Source organism: Anguilla rostrata, chromosome 10 (genome assembly GCF_018555375.3).
Source record: "Anguilla rostrata isolate EN2019 chromosome 10, ASM1855537v3, whole genome shotgun sequence".
NCBI lineage: Eukaryota > Metazoa > Chordata > Actinopteri > Anguilliformes > Anguillidae > Anguilla > Anguilla rostrata.
The window spans coordinates 35269150-35282321 of record NC_057942.1 but is presented as its reverse complement, the minus strand read 5'-3'; the positions used below and the strand labels follow the sequence as shown (position 1 = coordinate 35282321).

The 13172-nt window shown below is 42.2% G+C and overlaps 1 protein-coding gene and 1 long non-coding RNA gene across 3 annotated transcripts in view; both read right to left on the bottom strand.

Annotated features, from left to right (window-relative positions):
* Window positions 1–13172, bottom strand: part of arid3c (AT rich interactive domain 3C (BRIGHT-like)) — an 84221-nt gene that overhangs the window by 22898 nt on the left and 48151 nt on the right. For both annotated transcript variants that reach the window (XM_064296713.1, XM_064296714.1), the window contains one exon: window positions 5130–5202. In XM_064296713.1, the coding sequence (XP_064152783.1) occupies window positions 5130–5202 (73 nt within the window). The remainder of the gene's footprint in view (window positions 1–5129; window positions 5203–13172) is intronic.
* LOC135264522 (uncharacterized) lies at window positions 11856–13144 on the bottom strand. The gene is made up of 2 exons (XR_010332716.1): window positions 12505–13144; window positions 11856–12014 (listed from the first exon to the last, which is right to left on the bottom strand). It is a non-coding gene; the product is annotated as an uncharacterized LOC135264522 (long non-coding RNA).

Sequence of the window (13172 nt, the reverse complement as noted above, 5' to 3'; positions counted from 1 at the left end):
TATTTCTGACCAGCCTTAAGGTGCCTGCACTGCTTATTGAAGCTTTTTAATATGTTATTAATATCTTAATTTATGATAACATGTCTACTTTGCCATATTCTATGATATGTGGATATGTGTACCTATGCATGGTAGGAAACAAACATGATTTATATAGAGTAAGAAGTTGAACAACTTCTCAAACATCAAGTTAAGTCTCAAATTCTGCTGGAACGCACACTGTCTCTGGGTATAAATAAAATCCAGGGAGGTGTCACTGATCAGTGACCTCATTGGCTCATATAGCTGCTTCATATAGCTGAATTTAGACCAACTTAGCATGGGCTACTGTAAAAAAGAAGTAAAGGTCAGCCTATTTTAGACCACTACTAAAATAACAACTGGACATTTCATACTTTTTCCATTCTCTGGAAAGCTACAGGGAAAGAAATCAACCCTTTTGTTTGTTTGGGCAGGGAAAAAGTAAATGTCTCTTTGTAAATGTATTCATTTTATATTTTAATTTAGTGCAGTGTTTTATTTATTTAATTCCCATTAATAAACTCATTAACTGCAGTGCAAATGGTAGCAAAAAACCCTTCACAATATCTCTATATTCTTCTGCACTGCAACTTTCAAGTATTATCTGAAATGTGAGGTAACATTTACAGAAAAATAGCATTTAATCAATATATTGCAGTAGCTATGATCTTTATCAGTTGTCCCAAAACTTCAATTGCGACATGCTATTAGTGCTATCATTACTTTCTGGTTTGCTAGTGAAATGGATGATAAAGTTAGGTTTATGTAGAACTGTACAACAAGAACATTTGAAAAGTGGCTTTGCATGTTTAAAAGTTCAACTAAAACATTCCACTAACAACCATTAACAGCATCGTACCAATGGCCGCACATGGCAAATGTATTGCACCATTAAGAGTCAGCCATTGCTGAAATGAATCTTCCAATTAGAGCGGACCCTGCAGATTTACTTACGGCAACACGGGCCCTGAGAGAGTTACATCACATGTGAAGAATGTGACAAAGACAACATTCAGGAAGAAGACCAGCTGCCATGTTCTACTCCTGTACCCCCCTCTCACAAATGTAGGAGAAGAAACCAAAACAATTCTGAGAGTTACTCTGCACACGTCCTTTCATAAACAATTTGGGTCCTTTGGGTCTTCTATTCATTATTAATGTCTTATTATCAATACAGAATGGCCTTTTGCTCATGATAGAATTTCAAAACCAGAGAAACGTAAAAATGTCGTTATTTCTTCTTCAATACAGCAAGATTCCAGTTCACTAGAGAAAAAAAAAACAAGGATGTTGTGAGAGTTCAAATTCAGTTCGGCTCTGCCACCAGGTTGATTGTCTGTTGCCAAATTAAGGGATAATCCATGACATCGTGGTTTGCTATTGAAAAATAATGACATGCATGCGAAGAACTGGCTGACGTGAAGCAAAAGGGGGTGGGGGGGGGTTATGCATCCATGTAGGTCATTATTTTTCGATAGCAGACCACCTCGGATTGTTTCAGTTACTTGGTAGGTGGTAGGCAATGGCTTTTTTCCACACTGGACGTAAGACCAGGGGTTGGGGGAATGGGAGAGAGAGAGAGAGAGAGAGAGAGCGAGAGAGACAAATCAACTCTCTCCTTTTTACTAGCGCAGTGGAGCCTGCCCTTTTTACCCTATGGTAAGAGGCTAACCGAGATCAAGAGGCAGATACTGCATATCAGCCTGCATATCAGCTGTAAAAGCTGCAAGGTTTACTCCAGAAATGTTATTCCAGTAGAATGACAAGCCTCTGAAAAGAAGGGGAGGAAAAAAAAGAACTGATAAAGGGGTGGTCAAACGGTTATCCCGGGGTTTGGTACCCTTCACACATGTGTGCTAATATTTCTGAAATGCTGGCGGGATAAAGAGAGTCTACGCGCCGGAGTTACGTGTTGGTGCAAGTATGGGCTAATGGAATTCTAGTGATGCGGGCTTTGAAGTCCCCCTGCACAACTGTGTACCATTAGCATTCTTACAGGGCAATGCTATAGTTTCTTTTTTTTCCTCTTTCGAGACTCGCTGCACTTTGTGAACATGATATGAAAAAAAAGGTTTTGGGGGATTATGACGACAGTATGAAGCATCCTGAAAAATGAAAATGAGTAGACATCCTATCACGCAAGTTGCAATTGACGCTCATGCCTTTTATGGGCGCTGAAGAGAATTGAATAATGCTCGCTAGCATGAGTGAGAGAAAACATGAGCTGTATAGGTAGTTGTGTTGCAAGACTGCTTCCAATCCTGTGAATTTGCATATCTTCAATGTTGTGTCACTCACTGGCATCTGACAAGGAAGTGACTCACCACAGGCTGTTTTGGTTGGATTAGCCAATAGGGAAGCGGCAATGCTGTTGACAACAAGTGCGCTGCACTTCTGTCATCAAATCACAAGACGCGACAGATCGGCCAGGTGTCCCCTGCGCAAGAGGCGAACGTGCCGCCTTTAACCTTCTTCGACTTTAGCCGCCCGCGGATTGCAAATATTAAAGGCCGACATCACCTAGGACGGGAGGGGATTTAAAGCGCGGGTTCGAAGGGAACGGCGTGCTTCACCGGCGGGTTATTGGCTGTCGTAATGAAACTGACGTTTTCAAGAAGCGTCGATCGCGAAGCTCCAGCCGCCATCTCCGATTAACTTTATCGAGGAGACAGAGCGCAGATGTCGGGCGATAAAACCAGCTCAGCTGACTGTCGCTAGGCCCCAGCGAGAGAGCGGTTGCAGACTGAAAAACAACAGCGATCCATACCATCCCACTCCCAAGAGACCAGCTGTAAAAAAAGGTTCTGCTATTGAACATTGGCCAGTTGTGTGCCAGTCTTCAATAACTAATCATTAAAAAATTAATTAAAAAAATACCTCAATGATAAAGGAATTCTACACTGTGTATTAATTAATTCTGCATGAATGCACTGTGAAATAAAATGGTAATAATGAAGCTTTTACCATTCTGTCCTCTCCTTTTCTATAAAAAAAAACATAACTGGATTGAATAAAACGTAAAAGCATAATAGTCATAGGTCACCAATTCAGTCACCAAAAAAAGTAACATGTCCACTGGAAGCTAATGAGAAATTTACACGGGCGTAATTCAAATAATACTGTTTTTCACTCAGACCCAAGTTTTTTGTGAACGACTCCATGACAAACGTTTTTCCGTGTTGCACTCATTATTTCATCGACTGTCGCCGTACACAGAGGTGTGATTCAGGCCTGTGGGGAAAAGTTGCCGGCTCCCCAAGCCACCGACGTCCATTAATGGATTAAGACTCAAGTTCCCCCCCCTCGCCTCCCGCCCCTCTAAGACAAGGAATTTGCCGCACTTTTGTTCGAGAGAAGTGATTAATTCCCCCTGTTATTGAGCAAGCCCTCTTCTAAGATGTATGTGCAGCAGTCTAGAAAAGGCCTGCATGTCTGAACTAATACTCCCTTCATTCAAATTTTTACCGAGTTTGTCAGTAAGTTGGGATTGATTTACAGGCGCTGAGCGCATCGATTTAAATTCCAGCTGTGACATTGTACATGTGCCCTTTGGTTTTACACCGACAAAAGCAAACTTATTACATTTCTCTTTAGAGAAAATTGACCTCTTCTTTTGTACTCGAACAAGTGAGGGAAATTACGAGAAAACTGCAATTAAAACAGCACTGATCGCACGTCGGGCTCACAGTTAAATTTGGGCTGTTTTTGTTTGTTTCCCTACGGAATTAAAGGACTTAATTTCACCCCCGGATACCCCGGGGGGAAAACAGCCTCCTTTGGAATGAAAGTCACGGGCAAAAATTGTGTCGTCTTTCATACTTTACACATTTACCGAGCTTTTAATGTCATTTTAAGGTCATGACAATGCCCAGGTAAAAGCAGCAGTACAGAAACGCACTGTTAGGCGAATGTCGTGTATTGATTTCATATTAATAAAATCAGGTTTCCTAATTAAATTAATTCAAATAGAAAATGTAAGCACTGCCGGTTCAAAGCAATTCTTTCAAGTGTCAGAACAATGTAACATTACATTTATATTTACTATAAATGTAAAGCGTAGTTATAACGAAAAAGCTTTTGTAAAACAATGAATAAGTGGTGACGTGTTGACATTTTTTTGGAGGGTTTATCTACGGGAACGGGAGCAAACAACAGAGGAGCTGGATCGGAAGCACTGGGCACACAAATCAACAGCAAGACTGGGCCATTGCAAACACCAAAGCCAAACTACTCAGCTAAAAACACAGCTGTGAGCTCCAATTCTGGCAAAAAAAGGAAGGTGACCCAAAAAAAAGAAGAAAAAAAAAAAAAAAACGTGCTACAAAAACATTCCACGTAAGTCCTGTTTTCTCAAAATAGTTCCATCATTGTGTCCCTTTCTTCTTTAGGGTTGCCAACTTCCTCATATTATGCAAGGCCTCCAATCCGATCCATTTCCCCAATAAAGGCCCAGGCCCTCGCGCCGACGGCAGGCTGCTGTGGGAAAACGGTGCGAGGGTCCCGATGAATGCGCAATAAAGCTGAGGGCTGATTACGTTATGCCAGGGCCACATAATTCCAGGATGTTGCCTTTGCCTCTTTGGCGAGGTCGGCCCCTTCTGTGCTGTTTTTGCGGATCCTCTGGGCGATTGTAAAACAAACAGCGGGCTCCTTGTTCGGATAGCGCGTGTTTATGGGAAGCCCTCGCAACGGACGGACGGACCGCACCGGGGCCGCTCCAGGCCGACTGCACGCCAGTACGCTCAGAACTTTCCAGAACAACCACCATAAAACGGCTCGGTTAGACGAGTTGAGCTAGGTTTATGAAATGCTATATCAGTGTTTGTACAAAAGACCAGTTCCCAGGACTCCTGTGTGAATTTGTGTGTGCTTTTGTTTCATCATCCGTATGATGTGCCCCATGATTGTCTCAAATAGAAGTAGATAGATAATAGATAATAGAATAGTGTGTTTAAGTAGCACTGTACTTAAACTACTCACAGTAGATAAATCTGCTTAACAAAATAAATACATTAAATATATAAATACTACAACTACTACTACCACTACTACTGAAATTAATACAAATTATGATAAAAAATAATAATGTAATTCTCAAGAGCACTCACCTCTCTTCTGCATAAAACTGAAGAGGTCGTCGAGGAACTCCTTCCGCTTCTCATCGTCATCCAGCTCATACAACTGAAAGAAAACAAAGATAAACATAAGTTTACATTTTTAAATAATAAATAAAATAAATAAAAAACAATAAAAAAATAAAACCCCCAGGTAGTAAAAACTCAAATGTACATATTCAAAACATATGCTGCATCAAATCAGCAATAAAATAGCTGGAATGTTCTAAAAATTAAAAAGGTAACTGAGAAAATGGAAAATCAAAGATAATAAAACAATACATCCATGTATACACAGCCACTATATTTGAACCAGGTGATCCAGGATGGGGCTTAGTTACAGCAATAAAAAATAATAATGGAGAATTTTTTTTAATCATTCTTATTCACAAAACTGAGAAACCGCAGATGCAGTTTATAAAGATCAATTAAGTTTAATACTGTATATACAAGTAGCAAGACACACTGTGTAGCCGTTTTGGTACTAAAAGAGCTACAGCAGAAGACAACTGGATCAAAAGGTCCGTGATGTCAGGGGTGCCAATTTCTTCAGCCTTTTCTCGAATCCCTGCAACCCCCCAACCCTCGTGACCTCAGTCTTTCCTAAGACGTCAGGTGGAGTGCGAGCGTATCAGGAAACGGGGCTCAAGGGCACATCTCCAGCCCACACAAAGAGAGGCAATGCCACCCTGGCGAAGGAACAATCTCAGGAAAAAATGAGTTTTATCCACCGAGCGCCCTGGGTTTTCCAAGACAGGGAGAGGCTTTAAAGATCTTCACAGGAGGGGGGTGATAAACAGGAGACAGCCGTGCGTCTACCCCCAACGACCGCCGGAGTTTGGCCTTTCCTGCTCAGACTGGCACTTCAAACTGAGGCTTAGGGACCGCACCAAACAAACAAACAAATATTTGGACCTACAAATGCTTCACACAACATGGCACAAACGTGCTGGAAATGAGAGACTACATTATAAAAGTGATAAACTGCACGCATTGATCTGTACGTATGCGTACGCTAAAGGGCTGGACTTCACAATGTGAAATTCACTACATGCACATGCTGTCAATACATAAACCTCAAAAAGAGAATTTTCTGTGTAAAATCATCTCTTAGAGATCATTTTAACTCAAATAGAGTCACTGTCGGTCTAAATAAACTTTATTTCAATCGTTACTGTACCATAACTGTGAAGGGGTCATCTTAACACCTCAGAAGGGAAATTAGAAATGTTTCTGTATAATATTATAAATAAATATATAAAGCTTCTTTTGCAATATGATTCAAAATAAACAGCTTATTCCTGCATACATTTTTATGACCTCTGCTTTCAAGTCCAAAGACCATGATCAAGAGAGTCTTCAAAATAAACAACTTATTCCCACACATTTTTTTTTTTGATCTCTGCTTTTATTAAGTCGATGTTTTGGTTCAAAGACCTTTCAGTTGGAGCCTGTGCTCTTGCTGGCTGAGAGGACTGCACTTCTGATGGCAATACTTTAGCCAACGCTCACTTCCAATAAGTCACAAGCCATGTTAACAGATGATCTGATCAATACAGGAAAATGCATAGAGGTGACCTTTGGAAACAGTGGTGCGAGAGAAATGAGACCCAAGAGATCATAACCGATCATTCAGGAGTGTATTAGCTGTCACCAATCCTAAAGATATCGGGCGCTCCAACGGGCGGGAAAAGCACGTGTCTCGGGGAAAGTGACTGATGTGCATTAGTATAAATTGCAAAAAAAGAAAATCTGTCATGTAATTGCTTGGTGAAACAATATGTCTCTACACTGCACTGCCACTTAGTAACTGAAATCTACCGACTTACATTTTAAGTGCTTTTTTGTGTGTAGATTTCCATCAATTATATACACATAAGACTGGATTAAATCATGCTTGGCCCTTTACCTTAATCCTTGACTTGTATTCATTTTCTCACCATTTATTGCTAGCGATCAGCAGCTAACGTTTGTTCAGCAGTTAAACATTGCAAACACCGAGGGGGCTCTTATCAGTTCTTCATAGCTATATTTGGGAACCTTCATTAGGATGCAATAATGCAAGGGCAAATAAATAGGCTGGAGAGGTTTTGTCCACACAAGATGAAGCACTAGAGAGCTTCCGATGACTGGCCTTTTCATCCCTTAACTGGTTTTGCCTGTTTTGATTTTCAAAGGGTTAATGGGTTCTGTACATACCTTCTGTGGACAAAGCTTTCTCACGTTCATTATGGTGGCAAGTTACTGTGAACGGAAACAGTATCTCATTCAACGTGAAAGAAATTCACTTTTTGAGATACATATTTCATCAAGCACCAGATACCTCCCCCATTGAATCATGACTTAATTAGGACAGGAAGTGATGTAACAGTGACACTTGAGTTGGTCGGGAAGCCCATCAGGAGGCCTGGAGAGCTAATAGAAGAGTAATTAGAGGACTAGCTCCCTGCCCATATGTCACAATACCTTACACCGCAATGTCCACAACCACATTAAATATTAACCAGTGGAAAATTCATTACATGGCTCTCCTCTCCTTCAACAGGGAAAATTAAACACAGGAAACCGGCACATTCATCACATTACTCTGCGCTACGCTCCAGGTGTAAATCCTCCGGTTGCCCGAAGCGTCATTAAAAGCGAAGCGCTCCGACGCGAACGCGCGGCTGTCTCTTCCGCTCGGCACATCCGCTGCGCGTCGCTCCGAGAGGTTAGCCGCAGACCGCGGACGAGCGCGAACGGTAAACGCGCCAGGCCGACGTCCCCAGAACGCGCGACCGCGCGTCGATCTACAGTATCTGGAGAACTAGTAGGACGCTGCTTCCTATTTGAGATGCAGGCACATGAATCTCTCCATTAGACAAGTCACACTGTGACTTGTCTAATGTCACAGTGTTCCACCATTTGTTTTACTCTAAACCAAAATGAACCCTGAAATGCTGCAACACCGATTAAGATTTATTGTTTATTTTCATACCGATTTAATTTCTCAGACATACTTGTCTTGCATGTGCAGACTTTAGAATTTGGATATGACGAGGAGCGTGGATCAGATAGAGAAAGAGGGAACGTGAGCCTTGTATTAGACTGAATGTGTCAAAAGAGTTTCAGCCTAGGAAGACTAAATCATCCCCAGGTCCCCTCCAGCAGTACTCACCACCCCTCTGTGTGTGTGTGTGCACATTCAAGTAATAGAAAGCACATGAAAATAATTACTTGACCTCACTTGGTTTCTGGGACAAAATCCCCTACTTCCACATTCAATTATCATGCTAATATCTGACAGCGTTCTGTACTCCGAAAGTTTGGATGTAGAATTGGCTCAAAGCTTCATCGCTAACCTATAGCTCAATTCCAAAAAGCACTATTGGACAAAGCGCCAATAGCTAACACATCCCTTATTTTTCTCAGTCATGTTAAGTAATAGGTGAAAAGTAGAAGTTTGAGTGAGAAGAGGTTGTAACACGAATCCCTGTGAGAAACCTTCGAGAGAGCAGCATCCGTGTTGATCGATGAGAGTTAAGCTCCGTCTCTCTCCTCTCCAACCCACTGTGAAAAAGAGCTGCTTCTTCCAGGAATTCAGCAGAGGGAGCTCTTTACAATCATATTAATTCAATAATAAAAAATTAATAAATATACGCACTCGTTTATGTGGTTTCCAAGAGGAATGTATCGCAAATCTCAAGCTTATATTTTCAAACTTGTAAAATGGTGAAAGCGAAATGCAGATCAATTTAGCATCTGGTAGTAGTAAACAGAAAGGCTTTCCCTGCACAGTGAGAATAGTCAAGATAAAAAATAGCCAATGTGGGTATGAATCATCAAGGTGGTTTAAGTTTATCTAATTCTGTCCAGGTTTGTGCCTTTTCAAATGAAGTTATTAATCAATATAATACAGCGATGGGTCTTAGCTATAATATTTTTTAACTACAATGACTCACAAAGGCAGATCTACCACACTAATGTGATAAAGAAAAAGTAAATTGAATCATAATGATTGCTCATCAGTTAGACTGACAGATTTGACAGAACTTTGTCAAATCTAAAACAAGATCAGAATAACAATAGCAATTCAAAAATGCATACGCTCAGAATATCTAACACTACCTGGCTTCTGATAGGGATGTTTCTCAATATGTATTTGTACACACACAATTGTTATACCCAAAAATACTATTACAAATATTTATTTATAGTTGTACTGTATGATTGAAACACTGCTAATTTGTTTTCCTTGCTTGTTCTCATTGCTCCTTTGTTGTAGCATTTCTCACAATCTTGACAAGCAGCATTCCTTTCTAACAGAATACCTTTTTTTTCTGTTGGTAAGACGAAAACAAATGAAGAAATATAACCTGCGCAGTGGCAGGATTCTTCCCTGAGTTCAGACGGTCCACCGGGTGCCAGGGACCATCAAAGTAACAAAGGGGTGGTCACCGGGGGACAGGCTGTTAACTCCGAACAGGAAAATCGTTTCTATCCAGACTGTCACCACCATTCCGACCTCTGGTGTATAAGTCCAGCTGCTTATTTTTGCAGTCCTTACGATCGTGAGTTCCAGTGCAATCGTTTGACATGAAGATCGGCAGTTTATTTATAAGCTTGTGCAATTTTATGCTTAAGGCAATGGCAGCAAATCTCAGTAGATTCCTCTGTAATTAATTTCTACCCTACTCACTTAAGAGTTTATCTGTTACTGGTACACTCCTCAACAGTCTTCTGACTTACAAAATTTTTCAGTATTGCTGTCTATATTGTTTTATCACCACAACTGCACTAGTGCATGGTAAGTGACATGATATTGTTACCGTAACATCTACTACTACTACTATTACTATTTTCAATTTGTTTCCATTGCCATATTTGTTTAGGTATTCCTTCCGCCTAAGTAACTGAAGCCCGGTTGGTCTTAGGCCTATATTCTACATATGCTTATAAAATAAGGACTAGCCAAATAGCAAAAAAAAAAAGAGAAATAAGTGATTTTAAAAGGAGACGCTTATAAAAATAAGAAAACATATTAGGTTGCACCTTCACCCCAAACAGCATCTTTCAGAGCACGAGACCGTCGGCGCAAGAGAGTTGTGGTGGAACACTTTTCTCTCCATCGGTACAGTGCAGAACGGAGGGGGGGGGGATCCCTGACAGGAGAATTAATCAAACGGACCTCCCGTCCCAGCCCTGAGTCATCGTGTGTGGCGCGGCGAGCCGGGCGGAGCCGCCCGACTCCTGGGAGGCGACGCCGCGGACGGATCTGTACCGGCGCGGAGGACCTCGCGGGCGGCGAGGGAGCGGGGAGTTAATTAGAGAACGCCGCAGCGCCTGGTCATGCTGGCACTCCGCCAGCTGGCCCCGTGCCAGTGCGCCCCCCCCCCCACGTCCCCCCGCCCCCGTCCCCCCGTCCCCCCCGCACAGGGGGCGCCTCCGACATGCCGAGCTGACATAATGAGATGTGTAAGCTAATATGAAGAGGCCGATCTTTGTCTCTCTCCTGATGGAGCTTCTCCTAATGGGATTTGCTGGGTACTTGAGCTGATGGGCTGGATTAAGTGGCAGTGAGTTTGAGCGCGTATTGGCAGGGCTAAGTGTTATTTTACTGGTGCGGGCCACGTGGAGCACCTGGCCCCTCCCGTTCCTCTGTCAGACGATGACGGCAGGCCAGCAGGGGGGGGGGGGGGGGGGTTGGGCGCGGGCTTTCAGCAGCTGGACGACGGGAAACGTTCCCCTCTGCCTGCCTCCCAGGCACCCGCCCTCTCAAACAAACCCTCGCAGGCAGGCGGGGGGATGCGACAATCGCAGCCGTTCTCACGCACATACCGATGCCGTGCATTGGGTCAGGCGCAAATCCTCTGTGCATTTCCCGTAAGACCTTAATACTGTAAAGGTTGCGATATCTATGAATCGGAATCAAGCGACGACATGGGATCCGTCCCTCGCAGTCCTCCTACTTCTGAGGCCTGTACTTTGAAAACATGCACATTGATCTCTTTCATGCCGTAGCTCAATTTCTCCAGTATGTGGATCAGTGAGATTTTTTAGTTTTTTTTTTGTCTCCTTTTTTGTCAGCATCCATGTCTGCAACGTGAATTACGTCAATCAACATTTTGATAATGGGACCTAAACAATACCAGGATCTTATCTTTATGCCAGGCGTGAGATTCCTTTTAGATGTACCCATTACTTTCCTTCCTTGAAATGAGCATTCGCTGCTTTCTCTGAAAAGTGAATAAAGCACCACAGTTGTTTTGAACGAGCACGCCGTCATTTAATAGAAACGTTAAGAACATTTCTCCCCCTTCAAGAATCACAACCCAGCTGCTGAATCTTCCTTTAAGTTTTGCTGGAATCTGGAACAATCCGTATACTCTCCACCTTTTCCGACACGGTAAACACAGAGACGAAGGGCGAGACTCAGGGCCAACACCCACACCCGCTAGGGAAAGATACAGGGCTGAAGGAGGCTCGGGGGGCAAGCTTTAACCACGGCAGATAAATACCTCTATAAAAGTCCAGATACAAGCTTTCGCGAACGACAACAGAAATAACCCCGGCAGGGCCGTACAGGCCTGTAAAAAGTATCATTCCCGGCAAGAGGCACTCCAATGAAGCCGTCACCGTCGCCCGCATGAATCATACGCGGTACAAGACACAAAGAGATTAATGCCCGCTTTCCTCTCCGTCCTGTAAACCATCCCTGGACGTAAAGGGGCTGCATTAAAACGCCGCACATGGAACTCTTAAAAACACAACGCACGCTGGCATGCGTTTACAGTGCTCCTGACTGCACCCTTGTGCGTTGCTTTCTGGGCCCTGTGTCACATATCTGCTTTGAGAGTAAACATCTTGGAATGCGCTCTCGTTTCTCGCCGTCGTGACGTCCTGGGAAAGTGAGAGACGGCATTAACGGCAGCCAGTGAGAGCTGAGACACTGTGCGCTGGAAACACAAAGATCTGGTTATGGCAAAACTATACTATAGTAAAACTGCTATACTGGAACCTGGGCCCATACAAAATCTCACTCAACAATTAGACCATAGCTTAGACATGGCTTCTAAGAAAAATTAGTGAAGTGCATTCTAAAAGCACCTTTATGAGAAATGCATCCAGCACAGAGTAGTCTAAAATTTCATGAATGCTATGATTTGAGATCAAAATCAAAATGCTGCTATCAAAAATGGCTGTTGGCTGCTTTAGTATATACCATTAAAATGTGCATTCAGAAAAAAAGTCCAAAAATGCCAGTATTATGAGATTATAAACTCCATGTAAAAACTAGCAAGAGCTAATTAATAACTAGGGAAATTTCAAACTGAAATAAAAAAGCAGACCTTTCAGTACAACTTTAAGTGTGGCAATTGAGCTCCCCTACCTCCTGTCACATGACTTATAGTCAAATCTCCAAGATCAACTTCCCTCCAGTTGAGAATGTACATTTGACTTCAGGCAAAGGCTGGATCCAATGGTTCACAAACAGTATTTTACCTTCAGAGGCAAACCAGGCCTGTGGAGTTATGGGCCTGGATTCAATCAATCAATGTGTCCTTATATTTGGCTTACAAATAAATGCAAGCATTAGTCTTAATTTTCTTCACATATAATTTGGTAAGTTCCCCAATCACCAAAAAGAACATGACAAACCTTGCATTTGAATAGAAAAATATTAACCATTCCATTTGAAATGTTAAGGACAAATGATCATTGAATACAGGTCTTGGCCTATGAAGTATTTATTTCAAAACCCTTTCTCTTTTGAGTCACTGCTCTCTTTTATCACTCTGTCTGTTTATCCCCCCATTTTTGTTATTTAGGTTTAACCAAAAATAAAACTTGTCAAATCACTTCTGCACTACAGATGATTTCCAAAGTTTCCTCAAAGTAAAATAGCAGTATCCAACCTTAACTGAAAAGGACCAGTGTGGGTGCAGGTTTTTGTTTTAGCCCAACACCATGACACATGATTCAACTAATGAACTAATCATGGTCTTCAATTAAGACCTGGATAAGTAGAATCAGGTGTGTTAGTGCTGGGCTATAACA